Here is a 26,934-nt window from a genome sequence, read left to right on the forward strand (position 1 = left end):
AAACTGGAACTATGTCATTCAGTGTTGATGTCAGGAAGTATGTCTGTATCCAAATGATAGTGAACGTATGAAACTCTCTTCTTAAAAATCTGTTGAGGGTAGATCAAGTGAAAATCGAGATTGATAGATTTTTGTTCGGCAGAATTATTAGTTATCGGGGCCAAGTGAAGATATAAATCAGTCATGATCTAAGTCTTAAAGGGCTGAATGCCTAAAGAGACATAATGGCCTACTTCTAATCCCATGTTCCCACAGGCGATACGAGATATATTTGAAAACATTACCTGGTCTGAGGATATGAAATGGAAATTAGAGGATCTATCACATTATATACTCCATCATGACTATTATACCAGAAGCAAGCACCATGGACTATCCAAAAGTAAATCAATGTTGACTTTATGAGTCATTGATGTAGACTGTGTGTACACAGCCCTAAAGCAGCATTACATAACCCGTGAACTAGTTTCCTGCTGTCATGGTGGAATTGGTTAAGTATCTCAGAGAATTGTGTTACATCAATGAAGACAAGAATAGATTACTGAGTGTAACATGTCCATTAACAGATAGATAATTCCATGGATCAAAAATGCATTGATGCGACATCAGACACACCACCTCCTGCCTCAATACTGAAATGTTATTCGTCAAATTTTGAACTTAATATTTGCAATGGCACACTTCAATACTTGTTGGCAAACAACATTTTGATTATTATAAAGTTACAAAAGGAAGTCATGTTTTTTGTGGTTGTTCATTTTCAGGAAATATTTTAGTAGAGGTCCCGTACTTGTGTAATATAGTATAAGATGCTCAAATGCTGTAACTACGTTCATGTCTATTGGCCTGGATTTTCCAAGCACTGGCCATGATCGTCACATTGCTGCTTTGCAAATTCCCCTGACCAGACATTGCTCTGCATTTCTTACAGGACCTCTTGCAAACTCTGTTTTCCCAGAAATGCTCATGCACTGTTCCTCAGGGCACTGTGTCAAAGTGGAGTAGAGCTGGGGACAGGATACGTTCCTTTTTTATGGCACATAGTTGACATATGGCAAGTTTAAAGATTCAGTTTGAATGCTAGTGAATGGATGAGATGGCAGGTGCATGTGGTGGTTAGAGTGGGCAATGTGGCAGGCAGGTAGTCAGATTGGGTTAAGGGGTAATCGGGGCATAGTTGGGTTAGGCAAGGTGGTTAGGGTCAGGGAGCTAGTTGGGTCTTTGTGGACAGCAGGGGGGCTACTTGGATCAGGTCAGGGAGGTAGTCAGGTGGGTGGGTAGCAGTCGGGTTCGGGAGATAGTCAAGGGGGTGATGTTTGAGGGAGGGATGGGGTCAGTTGTATAAATACCCAGGTTCCCTGGCCAACCAATAGGCAGGTACCACATAAATGTCCAACTCTTAACTCAGAGTTGGAGACATTCACAAAGGGTCCTGGGGAGCAGGGGAATTGCCCATCAGAAGTTGAAATTTCCCAGGCAATTCCCACGTTGGTCCCACATCAGGACCTCCACAGGATCCTGACGTGCATGCCCAGTCACACGGCCAGTCTTTTACGAGTAGGAGACCTGTTGGCCCTTTTTGTTTTGATGCAACTCATTTGTATATTATTTCAGCCAACATTTTATTATGCAAGGTGCTGCAAGACATCTTCCCTGACGTACCTATGATATTACGGAAAGAAAACTCTCATCTTCCCAACTGTAACCTCGGTTTGATATTTATAATTGAGTCATTGGTTTGCTCATTTCGCCATTAGACAATGTGGAATAGGGTAATTTAGCTTCCCCCTCCCCCAAAGCCTGTTCCATTATTTAATAAGATAATGGATGATCTGTGACTTAACTCCATTGACTTGTCTTTGCCGCAATTCTTTATCACTGATTAACAAAAATATTTATCTTACATTTAATGACTGACCTTCCATCAAACGCTGTTTAAAGAGAGTTCCAATCCTTTACATAAGAACCAAGAGCAGGAGTGGGCCATCTGGTCTCTTGAGCCTGCTCCACTATTCAATAAGATCATGGTTGATCTTTTTGTGGACTCAGCCTCACTTACCCACCCGCTCACCATAACTCTCAATTCCTTTACTGTTCAAAAATGGGAATTTCACAGATTCACAACCCTTTGGGTGCCTAAATCTGCTCCCCCTTATTTTGAGGCTATGCTCCCTAGTTCTATTTTCACCCGCCCGTTTGCACCTGCAAACCAACTTTTTGTGATTCATGTGCAAGTACAGCAAGGCCCCTCTGCACAGCAGCATGCTGCAATTTTTTTTACAAGTTACAAATCTCTGTTTGTAATAACGTTTCCCACCTTCAATCCTGAAACCTTCTGGCTCTAATACTTGGGCTATGTACCCCGGTACTAGACTCCGCAACCAGCAGAAATAATTTATCTCTAGCTACCCTATCCATTCCCCTCTTCTTGAAACATTTAATCAAATCGCCTCTTCTAAATGCTAGGGGAATTTAACCTTAATTCATGTAATCTCTCCTTGCAATTTAACTGCATCCTATGTTGCACTACCTGCAAGCTCAGGATATTTTTCCAAGGATCTGGTGCCCAGAACTGCTCACAATACTGTCAGGAATGGTCGAACCAGGACTTTGCGTGGCTGTCACACAATTTCTACCTCCTTGCATTTTAGCTCTCTAGATATAAAGGTCAGACTTCCATTCGCCTTTTTCTATATTGTCCAATGTTTTTGTGTGTCTTTGGACTTCCACTGTTCCTAGCTTTCCACCATTTAGCAATTACTCTGATCTACCCTTATTGGATCTCAAATGGATTAACTAATCTCTGATGATATAAAATGTCACACAATGATATTGCGTGAAACATGTCATCGTGTGATAACAGTAATACTTGGTCACCATGTTCTCTTTGCTATTACTACAATAAATATATTCTGACACCTTATTAAACAGCACCAAACTAATGGTCCTCGATCAAATTGAAATAGCAAACTGTTCAAAAAGTATTAACTTTTGAATTTTAAAACCTGTCTTTGTATGGAGAAACCTATTTCTAACAACAAAAAGAAACCTATTTATAACAGCAAAAAGAAAATGTTCTTTGTGTTAAAAAAAATTAGCGTAGCTATTATTCTCAATTTTGGAGTTCAAGAGGTTGGATAGTGGTATGCATACTGAGAGCTGGAGAGGCAGCTGTTAAAACATTTTTGGGAGTCTTAAAAGTGTTAAGACAGTGTTAAGGCAGAATAGAAAATAAACAAAAAACTCTGATGAACTAACTGTCAATGTCTTGATAAACAAACTGGGTTTTCCACTTCTATATGTTATTACTCAGATCTAATCCTCCACGGTTTTCCTTAAGAACTATACACGTTAACAACAGATTTGGTTTCATTTTGTTTCACATAGTGAGCTTCAGTAGTTTCAATCCAATTTCTTGTAAAGATTCCAAGGCATACATTTATGACAAACGATCCACAATTTGGTAGTAATTGAAATCAATGTGACATCCCTGAAACAGCACAGCTGGTATGACAAATGTAAATTTGGTATTAAAGATAAAGGGAGATCTGAGGCTTCTCAATGGGATTACTCAGATGAAGTATTTGCCATTGATTGTGATGTCAGAAGAAAATAACCTATTGGTCATATTTTCACTTTTCCAAAAATCCTTCCCTTAGGGTTGATTCTGCTTTCTTAGCAAAATGTCAGCTGAATAGGAAAAAGGAGTTATTTTTTCAATGAAGGCAAGTAATTGGCACTCAGATCCAGCCAAAATGGGTATAACTGCTTCATAATAAAAATTGTTTCTGACTTGCTAATCTAAACTTCAAAACTAATAATATGGTGCACTTTTTTTTCCTTTTAAAGTAACCTTTTAAAGTATCCTGAGTAGTACAATCACCAATATGGGGCACTCAGAGTTAATTATCTTGTTGCACAACGCATATCCCAAAAATCTCACAAATATCCATTTCAGATATATATATATATATATATATATATGTGTTTGTATATATTTACAAATTTATATTTTACACAAGATATATTGAAGCATATAATTTATTGCCTTTCCACCATACAGCATGTATGGTGGGAGTTTTACATAAGGACCGGAAACCAGGCTGGAACCCTGATGGTCCAGGTCCTGTCCAGCTCCACCAGCTCCGATGGAGATTTGTTTGGTTTGGATGGAAGTTCTTTCCTAAAAAAGGAAAACTACATCAGCAGGATGGGGGGCTGAGGAAGAGCAAGAATCTCCTTGTTTTTGGCCTGGGAATCATGGTTGGATGTACAATATGTCAGGATATTGTCCAGTGAACCCCATCTAAGAGCCAAGCCTGGCTTGGAAAAACACCAGCCCTTTTTGGCATTCATTGTTGATATTTTAATTATGTAATCTTCACTGGACTATATTCTCTGGTAGGTTCAGTGCTAAAGGTTTCCAGTGAGAGTTACGGAGACATATCCCATTCAGATAGTGAAGGTCATTTTCTTTCAAGACGTGCTTCTAACACAACTACAATGTTTTGGCTCTGCCACTTCGGCAAGAACTTGGAAAAATAGCCTACCACCCCTTTCAGATATTTTGGTTAAATCTACCCCCACTTCCCATGTGGCTGGAGTTGAATAATCCACTGCAGCCCCTCCGACCAGATACACCAACACACAGATACTCCAGGAAATGTTCCACCCCGTGCTGGACTCGTATTTACAGGATCATCTGCTTTAGTGTTATTAAAATCCCTTGTTGCAGGCTAAAGAAGAGTGAAAAAGGCACTGTTGATGAAAGCAGATGTAAAATACCATAGTTCAGTCGGTACTGTTCACCAACTCAAGATCACGTTCAAGATGTGGAATTCTTTGTGATGTGAAAGTATGGGTCACACTGGACCAAAGTGCAAGTTTTCCAATGAAGGCAATTTATGTCTTCCACTGAAAAGCTTCACCTGCATAGGTACATATCATGGATTCAGACAAATGTCACTCCCCCTTTTGTCAGTTTTAGACGTATACACCTTGACTACATGAAGCTCCACACTGGCAGTGCTAAAAACAAAAACCCCAAATCATTGTTTGCTGAGTTATCAAGGCCAATCAGGTGATCTGGTTTGTTTTCCTACCCGCCACCCACTTCAGTCAAGAAGAACATCCCATGCTGGATACCACTGGAGAGGTTTATGGCAGAAAGGGATGTATTTTCTCCCTTTCACTGATATTAGTGAAAAGTCAGCATGGGTGGAAACAACAATTTACATTTATAACATTTCCCTAGTTTGTGTTCACACTTTTTTTTTTTACTAACATGAAAGGATGGAATTAAAAAAATAATCCCAGATGATTGTGAGTTTATGCACAGGATCAGAACATTAAAAAAAAGTCTTATGCAGCTTTCTTTTCCTTTTCTTTGTTTGCCTTCCTTCTTTGCTTCAGTGACTTCAGTTCTGTCATTTCTGCCAATGTTCTGTACACCCACACAATCTAAGAAAACAGCAGAAAGTGGTTAAATTATGGGGGGGGGGGGAAAAGACGCAATTCTAAGGCAATTGGAAGCACCAAAACAAGTGGAAATGAACTCATACCACAATGATCATCGTGTTCAGTAAAAGTGGAGTTGAAAAGACGAGTGAAATAAACATCCCATTGGAGTCAAAGTACTGGTGTGTAGAAAATGATCTGGAAAAAGATTTTTTATAATCTGAGCTGTTGGCTGAAAGTATCAGGCAGTTTACTATATTCTACTACTAATTTGAACAACACAAACAAGAATTACAACTAAAACTGAAAGTTTCAATTATTTCAATTAAGTGTTTCGTGCTTGCAGCTACATTTTTTTTCCAAAAGAGCAAATATTAACGAAAAATCTTCAGTTAGTACATACTATTAAAATAAAATTTTACCATTTCTAACAATTAGATAAAAGTTCAAATAAAATCAATTTTGAATTATTTTGATTTTTCAAATTAAATACTAGATTCAAGTTGCACTACTTAGAAACAGTAGTTTAGAACTGCACTACTGCAATGTGTCATTCAGTCTGACCAGTCTATGGTGGTGTTTATCCTCCACCCAAGCAGTCGTCCGAATGCAATGAACTTACCTTAATTGCTTTATTCCCCTTTTAGTCAATCACGTATCTATTCTGAAATGTTGTCATAGTTGGCATGGCCTCTGCTTCAATCTCTAACTCAGCTTTCTGTACAAAGAAGCTTGCCTTCTTCTCCATGGTACATCCTTCGCATTTAATCTTAGAACCATGCTGCTTTATTCTAGATATGTCTATCATTGGAAACAGTTTATTTTTATTCACTGTCTTAAAATAAATTTTAAAACATCTCTTATTGTGTCACCGCACAAAATCCTCTGTTCCGATGAGCAGTCTCAAATTTTCATGTCTATCTTCTTATATGCATATCTTTATACCAGGCATCATCCCAGGAAATCTACATTGGGGCAATATAGAGGATACAATGTTCTTAATTTAGCAGGTAACAGTACTCTGGCTCTGATCTTAAGGTTTTATATCAAATCACCATTCCATCTCAATTTGTACTTTCTACATCCCTCAGCAGGACTCAATTTTCCATCAGCATTTTAATAGTTTTTATTTACTTGAGTCAAGGTATCTTTGTACCTGAATCCCCCAAACTGCTCTGCTCTTCATCCACCTTCCTTCCAAAGTATAACTATATATTGTTTTCTGGCTGAAAAATGAAGCACTTCGGATTTCTTGACATTTAATCCCATCTGCCACTTCCTTGCCCATTTTGCCATTTTATCGATATCTCCTTGTAACATATTTTTTGTTCATCAGAACCATTTCCTACTCCTCTTATTTCAATATCATCTACAAACTTGGAGGACATTGCCCCTTGCCTTCCCCCCCCCCCAATGGAGTCAGAACTAGCTTTTAAAACCATCTATTGTCTTACATCAACTTCTGCAATTTCAGATTCTTCCCCCCAATGGAGTCAGAACTAGCTTTTAAAACCATCTACTGTCTTACACCAACTTCTGCTTTTCAGATTCAATCCAGATTAAACAACGTAGATAACTAACGATATTTTGCAATACTTCACAGTATTCAAAACCATACAGCTGTATTCAGGGGCTGTTCAGCACAGGGCTAAATCGCTGGCTTTGAAAGCAGACCAAGGCAGGCCAGCAGCATGGTTCAATTCCCGTAACAGCCTCCCCGAACAGGTGCCGGAATGTGGCGACTAGGGGCTTTTCACAGTAACTTCATTTGAAGCCTACTTGTGACAATAAGCAATTTTCATTTTTTTCATTTTTCAACTGAGCAGAGCTATTTGATACACTACTGAATTAACACATTGGATTTGATTTCTTCTTTGACAAATTATCAGCGACATTTTGAAAGGTATATCTAAAATGTCTAAATCTAAGAACTCAATGGCATAATATGTTGTTTAGAAAGGTTAGATAACAGTTTTTATGCCATAATATTCCCAACGCCTTTACCTCCAATTCATTGCTGCCATTTCGTTAATGTATTCTGCACAGTATACCAACACAACTGCAATAAAGAGAAAGAAAGTGATTAAAATTAGTTGGGGATGAACATTTAACTGTCAAGTTAAAAATACTTAGTTTATATGAGCAACATGTTGTCATCGGCAGCATAGTCCCCGATATTTAAATTTTTCAATTAATTTAAATCCAGGTTTTCACATTTGACGTTTTTAAAAGAAATCTTTGCCAGTAAGCTACACATACTTTATCCATTATATTGGGGGGAATTTAATATGGAAGGTATACCAGCTGGATTTTGCACAAGTGGACTCAAACCAATAGTACTGAACCAGAACAGATGTTATTGTTTTGTGGCTTGGCTTCAGATCTAGCTGTTAAATGCAATCCCATTGAGTAACCTCAACTTAGCAGTTCTGTTTCAACAACTTGTGCACATCAAAACGTAGGAAACTTCAGGAATGTGATCACCTTATTCCTCAAATTATTGTTTTGTTGTGGGGGATTAATGAAGGGATGAAAATCATGGAAGCGATTCGAAATCAAGCTAATAATAGAATTCAATATTTGTAAAGGAAATCAATTTATTTTCATTTTCCCTCACTGGGCACAGTGATAATTTTGTCACACCAGGTTTCTTTGAAATGCTCAAGACTGTGACTTGATATTCATGTGAACTTGTTCTGCTTTGCAGTAACAGTACAATTCTATTGTAAACAGTTTTGAGTGCAGTCAAAGTGAATGATACCCTGAGTAAGTGCTGAGTAGTAAATGTAATCCATGTTGGACCAGGCAGGTCAGTTAACGAATTAGAAGCAGAGTGATGTTAGCAACATTGGCCCTGATCTTGACAGAGATGCTTTGTTTAGGTGAGAGGGCAGGAGATGCAACCTATCAGGTTTCTTGAAAATTACTGTTTTTTCTCCATAATTTTTCAAATTTTGGACGCTTGTGAAATGTAACATCCACAGTTCTAGAGTGTGGTTTCTCGATACTTCCCAATTCTAAGCTTTGGAATAGAACAGATATTATTTTCTAAATCCCTGCAATGTATCCCTGCGCTCACCTTTAAATAAAACACATTTGTACATGTTCCGTTAGGATTGTAAAGTTGCATCCAGTGTTTACTTTGGCAGGATGAAAATTATAAATTAACATAAGTTAAATCAAACAACCCAGTGCAATTCAGTGTTGAGGTGCAAAAGATAATAAAGCAGAATCTGAGTCAGATATGAAATTTGGTAGTACTTTATACCTCAATTGAGTTAACGCAAAGGCTAGCATTAAAAAAAGCTGCAATAGCATATTCAGTCTACCTTGATCAATGCAAATTTCGAGAATTTTTTTCTTTTTGTAAACTATATTTCTAAATTGCATATCTGTATACAAAAAAAGGGCCCCGAATTCAAAGACAATGATAACATACCATTTACTGGATGGGAATATCATCAACCACCACTTAGTGTAATCAAAGGACATAAAAACTGTGGATCATTGTCAAACCTATGATGCATTGGAGCTGCAAGCCATCGCGATACAGATTGCTCACCCACCAATGTCCATGCACCAACTTCATGCAGCATTTCTCATTTTATCTGTTTTGTAAACAGCTCTGTACTGTTATCCTCCATCCAAATCCACTGTCATTGTAACATCTATATTCAACCTCCATTAGAGGCGAAAGGGCTCGCACAGTCAGATTAATATTAAATTACATGTTATTTTTACATTAAAACAAACTTAACCTCAAAGGACAAAATATACCTACACCATGATCTCCAAGCTTGTATTTCTTCTGAACATTAATAAATATTCAAACATTTGCTAATTTTCTCTGCCTCTTGTTTAAGCACTTATTCGGAGAGATCGTGGGCTGGATTCTCCGCAATGCCGTGCCACATTTCTGCTTCGACCCACCGGCAGAATTCTCCACTACGCCGGCCAGTCAATGGGGTTTCCCATTGTGTGGCAGCCCCATGCCACGGGAAACCCACGGGCGCCGGCAAAAAGGAGAATCCCGCTGGCGGAGAATCCAGCCCAGTGTTTCAGGATTAACTGTGTACTTCTACAGCAGTCATTAGTTTCATCGTGGCTCCCAGGATTGACAGGTTGGATAAAGATAACAGTATCATGTTTCACTTCAGTTATGGAGCAGCTTTACACTTTGACTAAAGTTTTGCTGGAAAATAGAATTAAAATTAATGCCAATTATGTCATCAGTTTTTAAATATGTAGTGTAGCAATGTTACTTTAATTTAAGATATTTCATATTATAACTATTTATACATGGTATAATTATTTAGACAGCTCAATGGCAACTAACTTAAGCAGTCCAAAATTTTGGTTATCACTCAAGTAGAACTCAAGAATGATTGAGGTAGCAGATACTAGGCGGAATCAAAACTCAGAAGCATTAATCCACTAAGCTGGCATCATCAGCAGTGAATCTCACTACAAAATATTTACATCCGTTTACAGTATTATAATATACCTGCAAGTTGTATACTAATAGTTAAGATTCACAATGCCAACATATTTAGCTGTGTAAAATGTCTGACCAAAGGAAATAACTCAGTGGTAATTATGATAACTACTCCTCACTATATCTCACGTTCCATGCATTGCTTATAGTTTCCAGTTAAATAGAAACTTAACATACAGCAAAATATAATCTCTGTATTGAGTTTACTCCAACATATTTTAAACAGCTTTATAAAAAGTATAATTGAAAAAAACTTCATAACCAACTATATGCAGATACTGAACAAAAATAGACAATTAACTGTAACAACTCAAGGCATATGATAGAGACAATTGTTAAATGGGGAATTTGAAAGGAAAGTAAGTTGGGGCAATAAAAACATCATGAGGTTGCAGAGGACTGAGGGAAGATGCAGGTCACAAAATCTATCGGCATCTCACAGCCTTGTACATGATATATAATTTCATAATGAACCACAAATATTACAGATAGGCATTAAATTGCATTACATGTAGATATACCAAAGGCTTATCTGACTGATGGATTTTGTGGATACCTGGTGGCTAATACAACAGCTGGTCGGGATTCCCTCCAACCTGCTCCCAATGTCTGGCTCTATTTCTTGACAATACTGATCAAAGTACGAAATGTTAAAAAGTAGGTGCAAACTAAAAGATAAGAAATTTGGATTCAGTTAGATAAATTGTTTAGTTTTTTTTCAGTTAATTGTCAGTCTTGTAACATCGTTCCATTATTTAACAGGTTATTTGTATACGTACTTCAACATTTGCTGCAAGAGGTTTGCAGAATATTTACAAAGCACCACACTGACCTCCAGTGGCAATAACCATACAGCAATGCCAAGCCTGACCGCAAACTTTACACCAGTTAATACAAAGTTTCAAAGGCGTCAAGCAATTTGGCCGGCAACACTATTTTCAGTGTTTCCAATCCACATGAGGAATCCAGAAGGTTTGCAATCCCTACAAGCCTATCTGTCCTATGTTTTGTAAGACAATCTTGCAAACCAGTAATGGTGGACAAAGGTATAATATAGAAACATTAATGTTACTATATTTGATAGTGTGGCGACCACTACATCAAAAAATGTCAAACCAAGAATATGTTATTGAAGATGGAGCAACATTACTCAGTGAGGCTCTTTTCTAGTGCTGTTGGGGAGGGTTTAAACTTACTTGGCAGAGGGCTGCGATCCTGCGAGACGGTTCAGCAGGGATAAAGGCACAGCCAAAATTAGAAGAGACATCAAGTGAGTCAGGCAGGCACATAATGTCTAGACCAGTTAAGCCACAAGGGAGTTTGGCAAGATTGGATGGTTTTTATTGGTATCTGACGAACAAGGCAGATGAATTCAGGGCACAAATTAAAACAAGAGGGTATGATGTCATTGCTGTCACTGAGACATGGTTCAGAGGGACAGGATTGGCAGCTCAATATTTCCGGATACAGGATCTTCAGGCAAGATAGGGAAGGAGATAATTAATGACATCAGTAAGGAGGGTCAGCACCTTAGACAGCTCTTCAACTGAAGCCAAATGGGTAGAACTTAATAACCAAAAAGGAGCAATCGCATTGCGGGGTGTTCTCTACAGGCCCCCCAACAGGCCGCGAGAAATAGAAGAGCATATATGTATGCAAATTTCACAGAAGTGCATAAGTAATAGGCACCAATACATATAATTAAGTCCTGGACTGACCCCTCTCATTTCGGACCTTTTATGTACTGGCTTAAAAAGTTCTCCCTGGATGCATTTTAAGAATGTCGCTCCCTCTAAACCTTTTACAATATGGCTGACCCAGTTAATGTTGGGGAAGTTGAAATGCTCCACTACCACTACCCTATTACTACCCAGGAAACTACAGGCCAGTCAGTCTAATCTTAGTGGTGGCAAAACTATTGGAAGTAATTCAGACAGAATTAATCTGCATTTGGAGAGACAGGGATTAATCAGGAACAGTAAGTATGTTTTTTAAGGAGATGTCATGTCTGACCAACTTGATTGAATTTTTCAAAGAGGTGACTACGATGAGGAAAATGCATTTGATGTAGTCTACTTGGACTTCAGCAAGACTTTTGGTGAGGTCCACATGGCACATGGATAGCAAAGGTAAGAGCCTATGGGGCGCAAGAAAAATTGGTAAATTGGATCCAGAATTGGCTGAGTGGCAGGAGGCAAAGGATGTTGGTCGAGGGTGTTTTCTGAGTGGAAGCCTGTGTCCAGTGGGGTCCCGCAGGGATCAGTGTTGGGACCCATGCTGATTGGGGTTTATATAAATGATTTAGACATGAATATAGGAGGGTTGATCAGTAAGTTGGCGGATGATACGGAAATTGGTGGGGCGGTAAATAGTGAGGAGGATAGCCTTAGATTACTGGAGGATACAGATGGGCTGTTCAGTGATAAATGGAATTCAATCTGGATAAGTGTCAGGTGATGTATTTGAGCAGGGCAAACAAGGCAAACAAATGGCAGTATCCTGGGAAGCAGAGGATCAGAGGGACCTTGCTGTGCATGTACACCGGTCCCTTAAGGTAAAGAGCAGGTGGATACAGTGGTTAAGAAGGCATATGGCATACTTGCCTTTATTAGCTGAGGCATGGCAGTTAAGAGCAGGGAGGTTTTGCTGGAACTGTATAAAACTTTGATTAGGCTACAGCTAGAGTATTGTGTGCAGTTCTGTAATCCACATTATAGGTGGGATGTGATAGCACTGGAAAGGATACAGAGGAGATTTATCAGGATGTTCCCTGGTTGGACAGCTTTAGCTATGAAGAGAGATTGGATAGACTGGGATTGTTTTCCTTGGTGCAGAGGAGACTGAAGGGGGACATGATTGAGGTGTATAAAATTACGAGGGTCGTAGATGGACAAGAAGAAATGTCTTCCCTTGGTGGAGGGATCAGTGGCTGGGGGCTTACATTTACGTTATGGTGCAGGAAGTTTAGAGAGAACGAGGAAAAACATTTTCACCCTGAGGGTGATAGGAGTCTGGTCTGGAACTCGTTACCCGAAAGGGTGATAGAGGCAGAGACCCTCATAACATTTAAGAAGCATTTAGATGTGCACTTGCAAAGCCAAGGCATACAAGGCTATGGTTGAAATGCTGGAAAATGGGATTAGAATAGTTAGGTGGTTAATTTTGACCAGTGCAGCCGCAATGGACCGAAGGGCCTTTTCTGTGCTGTAGACCTCTATGACTCAATGTAGTTGTTATTTATTTGAACGAACCTGCAGTACTAGAATATCAGGAAAGCCTTTTCTAACATTTAGTGGTCAGTTTTTTTCCAATGAATAAGTAATAGATATTTGAAGAATTTTAACCAATGTTAACCAGGTATCACCTCAGCACTGAGCCATACATTCCCTGTCATGGTCAAAAAGCAATGCAATGCCAGGTGCTCTGCTATTTATTTAGAGAAATTAGGGAGGGATTAGAGATGTGCAGAAACCCTGTGACAGATAGAATGGTCAGTGAACCATGATGCAAGTCAGAATAGTGAGAAAGGGATGGAATACATTTTAAAAGCAAACTAGCTCAATAACAATCTCCATTTGTGCAAGAAAGATTTGGATTTGAAGCATCCCTACTGTCTAATATAAAAGTCATGATGTGGAGATGCCGGCGTTGGACTGGGGTGAGCACAGTACGAAGTCTTACAACACCAGGTTAAAGTCCAACAGGTTTGTTTCGATGTCACTAGCTTTCGGAGCGCTGCTCCTTCCTCAGGTGAATGAAGAGGTCTGTTCCAGAAACACAGATATAGACAAATTCAAAGATGCCAAACAATGCTAGGAATGCGAGCATTAGCAGGTGATTAAATCTTTACAGATCCAGAGATGGGGTAACCCCAGGTTAAAGAGGTGTGAATTGTATCAAGCCAGGACAGATGGTAGGATTTCGCAGGCCAGATGGTGGGGGATGAATGTAATGCGACATGAATCCCAGGTCCCGGTTGAGGCCGCACTCATGTGTGCGGAACTTGGCTATAAGTTTTTGCTCGGCGATTCTGCGTTGTCGCGGGTCCTGAAGGCCGCCTTGGAGAATGCTTACCCGGAGATCAGAGGCTGAATGCCCTTGACTGCTGAAGTGTTCCCCGACTGGAAGGGAACATTCCTGCCTGGTGATTGTTGCGCGATGTCCGTTCATTCGTTGTCGCAGCGTCTGCATGGTCTCGCCAATGTACCACGCTTCGGGACATCCTTTCCTGCAGCGTATGAGGTAGACGACGTTGGCCGAGTCGCACGAGTATGTACCGCGTACCTGGTGGGTGGTGTTCTCACGTGTAATAGTGGTATCCATGTCGATGATCTGGCACGTCTTGCAGAGATTGCCATGGCAGGGTTGTGTGGTGTCGTGGTCACTGTTCTGAAGACTGGGTAGTTTGCTGCAAACAATGGTTCGTTTGAGGTTGCGCGGTTGTTTGAAGGCAAGTAGTGGGGGTGTGGGGATAACCTTGGCAAGATGTTCATCGTCATCAATGACGTGTTGAAGGCTGTGAAGAAGATGACGTAGTTTCTCCGCTCCGGGGAAGTACTGGACGACGAAGGGTATTCTGTCGGTTGTGTCCCATGTGGGTGGCCGCTGCCTTAGACTCGACATGTATGCTCAAGCCGTCAGGAGTCACGTCAATGCCAGATTCATCAGTCGCATTTACAAGACAGCCCCGAACGTCACCCAAGCACAATGCAATGCCATCCGCGCTCTCAAGACCAACCGCAGCATCGTCATCAAACCAGCAGACAAAGGGGGGGCCACTGTCGTACTGAACAGAACGGACTACTGCAAAGAAGTATACCGACAACTGAACAACCAAGAACACTACAGACAGTTACCCGCAGATCCGACCAAGGAACACCAAGGGCATTCAACCCTTCCAGTCGGGGAACACTTCAGCAGTCAAGGGCATTCAGCCTCTGATCTCCGGGTAAGCGTTCTCCAAGGCGGCCTTCAGGACCCGCGACAACGCAGAATCGCCGAGCAAAAACTTATAGCCAAGTTCCGCACACATGAGTGCGGCCTCAACCGGGACCTGGGATTCATGTCGCATTACATTCATCCCCCACCATCTGGCCTGCGAAATCCTACCAACAGTCCTGGCTTGGTACAATTCACACCTCTTTAACCTGGGGTTACCCCATCTCTGGATCTGTAAAGATTTAATCACCTGCTAATGCTCGCATTCCTAGCATTGTTTGGCATCTTTGAATTTGTCTATATCTGTGTTTCTGGAACAGACCTCTTCATTCACCTGAGGAAGGAGCAGCGCTCCGAAAGCTAGTGACATCGAAACAAACCTGTTGGACTTTAACCTGGTGTTGTAAGACTTCGTACTGTGATATAAAAGTGATTTGCATTTCCACCAAATTACACCATTTAAAAATAACCACTTAGTATTTCAAAATATGTTGATAGTGTATGTCAAAAAAAAAGTAATTTGGCCTTCTGGTGCCACCAAGGAATCCAAGAATAATTAGTTTGTGCAAGTCACTTTTGGAAATGTTTAAAAGTTTATGAAAAGGTGTAAACAGAATTAAATGCAACAAATATGTGCTCGATCTATTCTACAGCTTCAACACAAGTCTTTTATCAGGCCTTGTGTTTTTCACATCAATACAAACATAAAATTAACTTACTCATAAAAAGGAAATGAGCAATCTGGAACTTGTAGAATTTAACGGTTATCAAGGTGAGTAGGAAGCAAACGGCATGAAAAGCTAGCAATCCAATTAGCCACGACTCTGACCACTGAATCTGTAAAGCAAAGAAGCCAGGGAAGAGAAGATTTACAAAATAAGCCATCTTAATCACTTCTATTGAAAAAGACTTCTGATACGAACCGTTGCACATTTCTACGAAGTTATGGGTCTTAATTAAAGGATCTTTGGGTGGACCTTGTAATATGATTCTCTCAGCACATTCTTGTGTACAACATGGGTCACAAATTGGGCATAATGATTTACTAAGTGCCCAATGTGCCAACCCATCCCACATGGCTCCTCACCGAGGAGTAAAATATACCCTGCCTTATACAAAACTCCTTTTTCCCTTCAATTACCCAACTGCGTTGCCACATTCGGTTAAGAAACAGGTAGAGAATCATTTGGCCCAATGATAGCACTCTCACTTTGTGGAGTCAGAACGTGGCGGGTTCAAGGCCCACTCTAGCACCTCACTGAAAAATTTCACATGACATTGCAATGTATTGAGAGTCAACAAATTAATTGTCATAGTCGCTTGTGTAACAAGTGACTCGACCAAAAATTATTGCCTTCAAAGCAATTTGCAATGTACTGATGACATAGAAGCTTGTTCATTACAAATTCATCTGTATCATAGGAAGTGAGGCCAGAGGTATTTATTATTGCCATCTCATTCCCAAATTGTTATTCTGTCCGGTATTTTCAGCAAGATCCCATATAAAATATTGAAACTGCAGGATTTTATTTCTAAAGATCCTATTTTATTTGTTAGCAGGTTGTAGATTTGATCATTGGCAAACCTCATAACTCAATCACTCGGTTTGACAAGCAGAGATAGACTGGCTTATTTTGCTGACAGCTTCTACAAACATGGTGCTGCTGAGACCCCGACGGAGGACTGATGGTGATGCAATTGGAACTTACTTGAAACGGTTACCTATACTAGATTTATTTGGGTGGGGAGATTCAGCAATGCTTTGGACACCAGTCTGTTTCTCTGATAAGCAGTGTTAGAACGGAGAATAAACATGTACGTACAGTTGTGATTTGAAACTTTGTTTCTGATGACTGACAACCATGCCAAGTGGACTGTATCGGTATGGTAAGTTCGAATAAGATGGCTCTCTGTGCCTATGGCATTCTTAACAGTTTGCCTGTACACAGCACCAACACGTAGAATGTCAGAAGGCACTTCACAAAAGAAGGCATAAAGGGCATGCAAGTTCTTCTTCTATCCTCTTTAATGCCTTGTCTAATTATTATTAGCCAAGTGTGTGGACAGCTACAGTTCTGTAGTCGAGCACCAAGAGAGAGCATATGACATTGTTGTAGAGTGATCTGCTATCAGGTTTTTCCTTCCTCACATTTGAATAACAGTTAGAATAGAATAGAATCCCTACAGTGAGACAGGAGGCCATTCGGCCCATCGGGTGTGCACCTATCCTCTGAAAGAGCACCCTACCTACCCCACTCCCCCTCCATATCCCCGTAACCCAACCTAACCTTGGGACACCAAGGGGAGATTTAACATGTCCAATCCACCTAACTGCACGTCTCTGGACTGTGGGAGGAACTCGGAGTAGACATGGGGGAAACACGCAAACTCCACACAGACAGTGACCCAAGGGCAGAACTGAACCCAGATCCCCGGCGCTGTGAGGTAATAGTATTAACCATTGTGCCACCGTCTTTTGGTGGTATATAATAAAAACGAGCATGGTGAGAATTCCTTAACCCCACGCAGACTGCAGCAGTTTAAGAAGGTGGCTCAGCACCACCATCTTGAGGGCAATTGGGACAGGCAAAAATGCTGGTCTTGCCAACGATGCTGCATCCTGTGAATAACTAAACTAAAGGGAATCATTGTTCAACCTACAACTTCCTTATCAAGCCTAATTTCTACAGAAACTAACTTTTACAGATAGCATAAATAAAAAGCCATGAGACTAGCCTGAACTGTAACTGTATTAGTCCAAGTGTTGTGGAAATGTGCAGCAGCACTTCATTCAAAACAGCACCCCAGACTTAATTACAAAACGATTGTATCGATTGTGTTGACTGACAGAAGTCAATCCTTATCTTAACAGAAAAAAGATGAGTTCAGGAAACATGTAGCAAGTAAAACACTGCTGGAAAGCTCTGCATTTACGGTACACTTTTAACATGGGGCAAATGTCTCCAGGTGCTTCGCAGAGGGATAGCCGGACACAAATAGATTTCAAGGCAAAGATGGAGAAATTACCACTCAAAGATGTACATTTCATGACATTGAGAGAGAAAAACAGTGGTTTGGGGATATATTTCCAGAGCACTAGGCCTAGATGGTTCTGATCCTGTAGTTTGGGCTTTAAATTAAACTGTTGGTGGAGGGTTCAGTTGTATAGAAAATCAATGTTAACGGTGATGGTGAGAGTGCAGACTAATGACGAGGACTTTAAACTAGTTAAAGGATGGCTCAGCAGAGGTTAGTAAAGTTTCCAGAACAAGTTATAGAACATAAGAGTGCGGGAAGCGGCAGGAATCTAACTTCAGGCACAGCAGATACGGGGACAACTATGAGATAGCGGTGCGTGCGGTCAACGCAGGACTGAGGATGTTGCATTTAAATGTGCGCTGCATATGAAACAAGGCAAATGAGCTTTTTGCGCACATTGAAACTGGCATGTACGATGTTTTGGGCCTCACAGAGACATGGCTGCAAGGAGATCCAGGCTGGGATCTAAATATCCAAGGATCTGCGTCCTATCTAAAGGACAGGCAGATGGGTAAAGGGGGCAGGGTTGCCTTGTTAGTAAGAAATGAAATAAAATTGATAGCAAGAAGTGATATTGGGTCACAAGGTGCAGAATCGGTGCGGGTAGAGTTGAGGAATTGCAAAGGTAAAAAGACCCTGATGGGAGCTATGTTCAGGCCCCCTAGCAGTAGTCCGGATGTGGGGTAGAAAATAATTCAGGAGATAGAAAAAGCATATAAAGACAATATTAAAATAATCATGGGGAACTTGAATATGCAGGTGGACTGGGAAAATCAGGTTGGTAGTGGATCCCAAGAAAAGGAATTTGTGGAATATCAAAGAGATGTACATGCCAATTTCAATGTTTTTCTGGAGCAGCTTGTGACAGCCGACTAGGGAACAGGCAATTCTGGATTTGGTGATGTGTAATGAGGCAGACTTGATTGGGGGACTTAAGGTGAGGAAATCCTTAGGGAGCAGTGACCACAATATGATGGAATTTACCCTGCAGTTTGAGATATAACTGTTATACAATTAAATAAAGATAACTAAAAAGACATGAGGGCGGAGCTGGCCAGAGTTGATTGGAAAATGAGCCTAGCAGGGAAGATAGTTTTGGGGTTATTCGGGGGGGGGGGGGGGGCATAACAGAAATTCATCCCAAGGAGGAGGAAACATGTTAAGGGACAAGGCATCCATGGCTGACGAGGGAAGTCAAGGATAGCATAAAAGAAAAAGAAAAAGCATACAAAGTGGCGAGAAATATGGTGGGAAGCCAAAGGTTTGGGAAGCCTTTAAAAGAAAGCAGAAGACAACTAAAAAAGCAATAAAGGGGGAGAAGATGAAATATGAGTGGGGGGAGAAGATGAAATATGAGTGTAAGCTAGCTGGTATTACAAGATAAGTTTTTTTTGATATATAAAACCGAAGAGAGAGGCAAGAATGGACACTGGACCACTGAAAAATGTAGCTGGATAAGTAGTAAAGGGGAATAAAGATATGGCAGGGGAACTGATTAGGTACTTTGCATCAGTCTTCTCGGTGGAAGGCACCAGGGGCATACAAGAACTTCAAGAGAGTCAAGGGGCAGACGGCAGTGTCGTGGCCATCACTAAGGAGAAGTTGCTGGGGAAGCTGAAAGATTTCGGCGGGAGAACAGCTGGTGAGTCAGTTTCAGCGGGAGCACTGCGGAAGGAGGTTGCTGGGAGGTAAGTCAACCTTTAAAAGCACTTGTCTTTGCAGGGGCAGGCCAGTCGATTTCGGCGGCGTGAGAACAGCTGGTGAGTCAGTTTCAGCGGGAGCATTGCGGAAGGAGGTTGCTGGGAGGTAAGTCAACCTTTAAAAGCACTTGTCTTTGCAGGGGCAGGCCAGTCGGTTTCGGCGGGAGAACAGCTGGTGAGTCAGTTTCAGCGGGAGCACTGCGGAAGGAGGTTGCTGGGAGGTAAGTCAACCTTTAAAAACACTTGTCTTTGCAGGGGCAGGCCAGTCGATTTCGGCGGCGTGAGAACAGCTGGCTGGTTAGTCAATTTCAGCAGGAGCTGAGAATTTTTTTTTTTTTTTAAATTAGTTTTTTTAGGCGGGATCAGGAAGTCGACCCGCGGACGTCTGGGAAGACCCTCACCAATAAATTCTGGTGGAGAGGAAACCCGAGACACTACACGTGTAGTGTCTCCCACCCGCCCTCCTCCTCTAACCTAATAATAAAACCCATTGGTCTGAGGGAAGTACCATATTTTATATTATTATTATTATTTTTTATAAAAATTTAATTTAGTTGTTAGCCAGATCTTGGTAGAAAGTTAGAGGAATGGCAGGGAAGGGAGTGCAATGTTCCTCCTGCAGGATGTTTGAGGTGAGAGATGCAGTTAGTGTCCCTGCTGATTTTACCTGCAGGAAGTGCTGCCATCTCCAGCTCCTCCAAGACCGAGTTAGGGAACTGGAGCTGGAGTTGGAAGAACTTCGGATCATTCGGGAGGCAGAAGGGGTCATAGATAGCAGCTTCAGGGAATTAGTTACACCAAAGATTGGAGATAGGTGGGTAACTGTAAGAGGGACTGGGAAAAAACAGTCAGTGCAGGGATCCCCTGAGAAACAAGTATACCGCTTTGGATACTTGTGGGGGGGACGACTTACCAGGGGTAAGCCATGGGGTACGGGCCTCTGGCACGGAGTCTGTCCCTGTTGCTCAGAAGGGAAGGGGGGAGAGGAGCAGAGCATTAGTAATTGGGGACTCTATAGTCAGGGGCACAGATAGGAGATTTTGTGGGAGCGTGAGAGACTCACGTTTGGTATGTTGCCTCCCAGGTGCAAGGGTACGTGATGTCTCGGATCGTGTTTTCCGGGTCCTTAGCGGGGAGGGGGAGCAGCCCCAAGTCGTGGTCCACATTGGCACCAACGACATAGGTAGGAAAGGGGACAAGGATGTCAGGCAGGCTTTCAGGGAGCTAGGATGGAAGCTCAGAACTAGAACAAACAGAGTTGTTATCTCTGGGTTGTTGCCCGTGCCACGTGATAGTGAGATGAGGAATAGGGAGAGAGAGCATTTAAACACGTGGCTACAGGGATGGTGCAGGCGGGAGGGATTCAGATTTTTGGATAACTGGGGCTCTTTCTGGGGAAGGTGGGACCTCTACAGACAGGATGGTCTACATCTGAACCTGAGGGGCACAAATATCCTGGGGGGGAGATTTGTTAGTGCTCTTTGGGGGGGTTTAAACTAATGCAGCAGGGGCATGGGAACCTGGATTGTAGTTTTAGGGTAAGGGAGAATGAGAGTATAGAGGTCAGGAGCACAGATTTGACGTCGCAGGAGGGGGCCAGCGTTCAGGTAGGTGGTTTGAAGTGTGTCTACTTCAATGCCAGGAGTATACGAAACAAGGTAGGGGAACTGGCAGCGTGGGTTGGTACCTGGGACTTCGATGTTGTGGCCATTTCGGAGACATGGATAGAGCAGGGACAGGAATGGATGTTGCAGGTTCCGGGGTTTAGGTGTTTTAGTAAGCTCAGAGAAGGAGGCAAAAGAGGGGGAGGTGTGGCGCTGCTAGTCAAGAGCAGTATTACGGTGGCGGAGAGGATGCTAGATGGGGACTCTTCTTCCGAGGTAGTATTGGCTGAAGTTAGAAACAGGAAAGGAGAGGTCACCCTGTTGGGAGTTTTTTATAGGCCTACTAATAGTTCTAGGGATGTAGAGGAAAGGATGGCGAAGATGATTCTGGATATGAGCGAAAGTAACAGGGTAGTTATTATGGGAGACTTTAACTTTCCAAATATTGACTGGAAAAGATATAGTTCGAGTACAATAGATGGGTCGTTTTTTGTACAGTGTGTGCAGGAGGGTTTCCTGAAACAATATGTTGACAGGCCAACAAGAGGCGAGGCCACGTTGGATTTGGTTTTGGGTAATGAACCAGGCCAGGTGTTGGATTTGGAGGTAGGAGAGCACTTTGGGGACAGTGACCACAATTCGGTGACGTTTACGTTAATGATGGAAAGGGATAAGTATACACCGCAGGGCAAGAGTTATAGCTGGGGGAAGGGCAATTATGATGCCATTAGACGTGACTTGGGGGGGATAAGGTGGAGAAGTAGGCTGCAAGTGTTGGGCACACTGGATAAGTGGGGCTTGTTCAAGGATCAGCTACTGCGTGTTCTTGATAAGTATGTACCGGTCAGACAGGGAGGAAGGCGTCGAGCGAGGGAACCGTGGTTTACCAAGGAAGTGGAATCTCTTGTTAAGAGGAAGAAGGAGGCCTATGTGAAGATGAAGTGTGAAGTTTCGGTTGGGGCGATGGATAGTTACAAGGTAGCGAGGAAGGATCTAAAGAGAGAGCTAAGACGAGCAAGGAGGGGACATGAGAAGTATTTGGCAGGAAGGATCAAGGAAAACCCAAAAGCTTTCTATAGGTATGTCAGGAATAAGCGAATGACGAGGGAAAGAGTAGGACCAGTCAAGGACAGGGATGGGAAATTGTGTGTGGAGTCTGAAGAGATAGGCGAGATACTAAATGAATATTTTTCGTCAGTATTCACTCAGGAAAAAGATAATGTTGTGGAGGAGAATGCTGAGCCCCAGGCTAATAGAATAGATAGCATTGAGGTACGTAGGGAAGAGGTGTTGGCAATTCTGGACAGGCTGAAAATAGATAAGTCCCCGGGACCTGATGGGATTTATCCTAGGATTCTATGGGAGGCCAGGGAAGAGATTGCTGGACCTTTGGCTTTGATTTTTATGTCATCATTGGCTACAGGAATAGTGCCAGAGGACTGGAGGACAGCAAATGTGGTCCCTTTGTTCAAAAAGGGGAGCAGAGACAACCCCGGCAACTATAGACCGGTGAGCCACACGTCTGTACTGGGTAAAGTCTTGGAGGGGATTATAAGAGACAAGATTTATAATCATCTAGATAGGAATAATATGATCAGGGATAGTCAGCATGGCTTTGTGAAGGGTAGGTCATGCCTCACAAACCTTATTGAGTTCTTTGAGAAGGTGACTGAACAGGTAGACGAGGGTAGAGCAGTTGATGTGGTGTATATGGATTTCAGCAAAGCGTTTGATAAGGTTCCCCACGGTAGGCTATTGCAAAAAATACGGAGGCTGGGGATTGAGGGTGATTTAGAGATGTGGATCAGAAATTGGCTAGCTGAAAGAAGACAGAGGGTGGTGGTTGATGGGAAATGTTCAGAATGGAGTACAGTCACAAGTGGAGTACCACAAGGATCTGTTCTGGGGCCGTTGCTGTTTGTCATTTTTATCAATGACCTAGAGGAAGGCGCAGAAGGGTGGGTGAGTAAATTTGCAGACGATACTAAAGTCGGTGGTGTTGTCGATAGTGTGGAAGGATGTAGCAGGTTACAGAGGGATATAGATAAGCTGCAGAGCTGGGCTGAGAGGTGGCAAATGGAGTTTAATGTAGAGAAGTGTGAGGTGATTCACTTTGGATGGAATAACAGGAATGCGGAATATTTGGCTAATGGTAAAGTTCTTGAAAGTGTGGATGAGCAGAGGGATCTAGGTGTCCATGTACATAGATCCCTGAAAGTTGCCACCCAGGTTGATAGGGTTGTGAAGAAGGCCTATGGAGTGTTGGCCTTTATTGGTAGAGGGATTGAGTTCCGGCGTCAGGAGGTCATGTTGCAGCTGTACAGAACTCTGGTACGGCCGCATTTGGAGTATTGCGTACAGTTCTGGTCACCGCATTATAGGAAGGACGTGGAGGCTTTGGATCGGGTGCAGAGGAGATTTACCAGGATGTTGCCTGGTATGGAGGGAAAATCTTATGAGGAAAGGCTGATGGACTTGAGGTTGTTTTCGTTGGAGAGAAGAAGGTTAAGAGGAGACTTAATAGAGGCATACAAAATGATCAGGGGGTTGGATAGGGTGGACAGTGAGAGCCTTCTCCCGCGGATGGATATGGCTGGCACGAGGGGACATAACTTTAACCTGAGGGGTAATAGATATAGGACAGAGGTCAGAGGTAGGTTCTTTACGCAAAGAGTAGTGAGGCCGTGGAATGCCCTACCTGCTACAGTAGTGAACTCGCCAACATTGAGGGCATTTAAAAGTTTATTGGATAAACATATGGATGATAATGGCATAGTGTAGGTTAGATGGCTTTTGTTTCGGTGCAACATCGTGGGCCGAAGGGCCTGTACTGCGCTGTATTGTTCTATGTTCTATCTGAAGGTGGATGAATCACCCGAACAGGAGGGTTCTGAAGGAGATGGCAGAGGAGATTGTGGAGGCATTTTGGGTGATATTTCAGGGATCACTGGAGGGAGGGTCTCAGAGGACTGGAAAATGGCTAACGTAACACCGCTGTTTAAGGGAAGGAGGCAGAAGACGGGAAATTATAGGCCGGTTAGCCGGACTTGGGTCATTGGTAAGATTTTGAAGCCCATTAAGGATGAGATTGCAGAGTACTTGGGAAGTGCACGGTAAAATAGAACCAAGTCAGCATGGCTTCATCAAGGGGAGGTCATGCCTGACAAACGTTAGAATTCTTGAGGAGGTAAGTTAGTCAAAGGAAAGCCAGTGGACATGATCTATTTGGATCTCCAGAAGGACTTTGACAAGGTACCATACAGGAGGTTGCTAAATAAGGTAAGAGCCCATGATGTTAGGGACAGGATACTGGCATGGAGAGAGGATTGACTGACTGGCAAAGAGTGGGGATAAAGGGGTCGTTTTCAGGATGGCAGCCGATGACTAATGGTGTTTCACAGGGATCAATCTTGGGACCACAACTATTCACAATATCCAATAATGATCTGGAAGAAGGAATTGAGGGCATTTTGTTGCTAATTTTGCAGACAATATAAAGATATAGAGTAGAGGGACAGGTAGGTGGCGTTGAGAAAGCAGGGAGGCGGCAGAAGAACTTTGACAGGCTGGGGGAGTGGGCAAAGAAGTGACAGATGAAATACAAAGTGGAAAAGTATGAGGTACTTTGGTAGGAAAAATAGAGGCATAGACAATTTTCTAAATGGAGAAAGGCTTCAGAAATCTGAAGCACAAAGGGACTTAGGAGTCCTAGTTCAAGATTCTCTTAAGGTTAACATGCAGGTTCAGTCGGCAGTTAGAAAGGTAAATGTAATGTTAGCATTCATACCGACAGGGCTAGTTTACAAGAGCACGGATGTACTGCTGAGGCTATAAAAGGCTCTGGTCAGACCACATTTGGAATATTGTGAGCAGTTTTTGGCCCGGTACCTAAAAAATGATATACTGGCCTTGCAAGGGGCCCAGATGATGTTTACAAGAACGATCCCAAGAATTAAGGGTTTGTCATATGAGGAGCGGTTGAGGACTCTGGGTCTGTACTCGATGGAGTTTAGTAGGATGAGGGGGGGGGGGGGTCTTATTGAAACTTACAGAATACTGAGAGACCCAGATAAAGTGGACGTGGAGAAGATGTAGACTAGAACCGGAGGCCACAGTCTCAGACTGAAGGAGCGATCCTTGAATATTGGGATCAGAAGGAATTCTTTCAGCCAGCGGGTGGTGAATCTGTGGAATTCATTGCCGCAGAAGGCTGTGGAAGCCAAGCCACTGTGTTAAAGACAGAGATAGATAGGTTATTGATTAATAATGGAATCAGGGGTTATGGGAGAAGGCAGGAGAATCGGGATGAGAAACAGAGCAGCCATGATTGAATGGCAGAGCACACGCGATGGGCCTTATGGCCTAATTCTGCTCCTATACCTTACGGCTGATGGCATGGCGACCTACAGTGGAGTTAAGATTGGCGAGGAAAAGAGTACTAAAGGACAGAGACAGGGAATTTGGTGAGACATTTACATGGAGATTGCCCGGACGACCCACCCGCTCCGCTCTCACTGCTCTGCCAGGATCCCCACCCGCTCCGCTCCCGGCTCTGCCATGACCCCCACCCGCTCCGCTCTCACTGCTCTGCCAGGATCCCCACCCGCTCCGCTCCCGGCTCTGCCATGACCCCCACCCGCTCCGCTCTCACTGCTCTGCCAGGACCCCACCCGCTCTGCTCACTGCTCTGCCAGGACCCCCACCTGCTCCGCTCTCACTGTTCTGCCAGGACCCCCACCCGCTCTGCTCACTGCTCTGCCAGGACCCCCACCTGCTCCGCTCTCACTGCTCTGCCAGGACCCCCACCCGCTCTGCTCTCACTGCTCTGCCAGGACCCCCACCCGCTGCCCACTCACTGCTCTACCAAGACATCCACCCGCTCCGCTCTCACTGCTCTACCAGGACCCCCACCTACTCCGCTCACAGAACGCTCTCACCCCCACAACTCTGCCAACACAGCCCCATTGCACAGTCCCTCATGGCAGTCTGTCGCCTAATTTTCTCCGTGAGGGTTGATCATCAAGCCACAGCTTCTACAGAATGGCAAAATTAATTGAAAGCATGAAGCTGTGATTGGTTTCCAAAATAAACACAATGCAATATGCTAATCTCTGCTGATGTTTCAATGGAAAGTGGTATTCATGTTATTTCATTTATCCAGCAGCCAGCTCCTGACAACCAGGTGACGTGACCGTCGCAGCTGGATGACGTTCACCGCGAATGACGTAATCTCAATAGCGCCGAGCCCGCCCCCAGAGGGAAGCTGAGCCGCTGCCGCCGGCTGACCGCGGGATCAGGACCTGAGCCCGATTCTGGTCGTTATAACCAAACACACCCCGCCCAACTCACAGACAGCAGGACGGTCCAAACGCCGGTAATCTGCAGTTTACTAAACTCGTCAATCGGCACCGTCGCTGATTCCTCCTCCCTCTCCATGGCAGCCTGATAAAGGGCGGGACATCCGGTGTATGCTAATGAATCATTCTGCGTCACAGGCTGGGCGGAACCCGCGACACGATTGGTCAGTTCCAGCTGTCAATCACGGGCGCCCGACATCTCATTGTGAGTCAGGAGCAGGCGCAGATTAAGCTTTGAGTGTGGATCTGCCTGCAGCAATCAGCAGCATCTCCAGCTCACCTCTGTGTTTCTGCAAACAAAAACTGGGCAAACTATTTAAATTGGCTGGCAATCAATCACTACC

The 26,934-nt window shown here is 42.9% G+C and overlaps 1 protein-coding gene across 1 annotated transcript; it reads right to left on the bottom strand.

The window, feature by feature from the left end:
- Window positions 1–380: 380 nt before the first annotated feature.
- tmem18 (transmembrane protein 18) lies at window positions 381–26,722 on the bottom strand. The gene is made up of 5 exons (XM_072498664.1): window positions 26,583–26,722; window positions 15,610–15,727; window positions 7,462–7,516; window positions 5,562–5,655; window positions 381–5,460 (listed from the first exon to the last, which is right to left on the bottom strand). The coding sequence occupies exons 1-5, from the start codon at window positions 26,667–26,669 to the stop codon at window positions 5,362–5,364; spliced, it is 453 nt and encodes a 150-aa protein (XP_072354765.1). The 5' UTR covers window positions 26,670–26,722; the 3' UTR covers window positions 381–5,361.
- Between the last annotated feature and the right edge of the window lie 212 nt (window positions 26,723–26,934).

Source organism: Scyliorhinus torazame, chromosome 4, assembly GCF_047496885.1.
Source record: "Scyliorhinus torazame isolate Kashiwa2021f chromosome 4, sScyTor2.1, whole genome shotgun sequence".
Lineage (NCBI taxonomy): Eukaryota > Metazoa > Chordata > Chondrichthyes > Carcharhiniformes > Scyliorhinidae > Scyliorhinus > Scyliorhinus torazame.

Excerpts from the sequence above, each read along its gene's own strand:
- tmem18 (XM_072498664.1), bottom strand. The coding sequence starts at position 26,669 with ATGGAGAGGGAGGAGGAATCAGCGACGGTGCCGATTGACGAGTTTAGT. Across the intron at positions 7,517-15,609 it reads TGCTCATTTCCTTTTTATGA|TTGTGTTGGTATACTGTGCA; the intron begins GTAAGTTAATTT and ends TCTTTATTGCAG. Across the intron at positions 5,461-5,561 it reads TGAACACGATGATCATTGTG|ATTGTGTGGGTGTACAGAAC; the intron begins GTATGAGTTCAT and ends CTGTTTTCTTAG.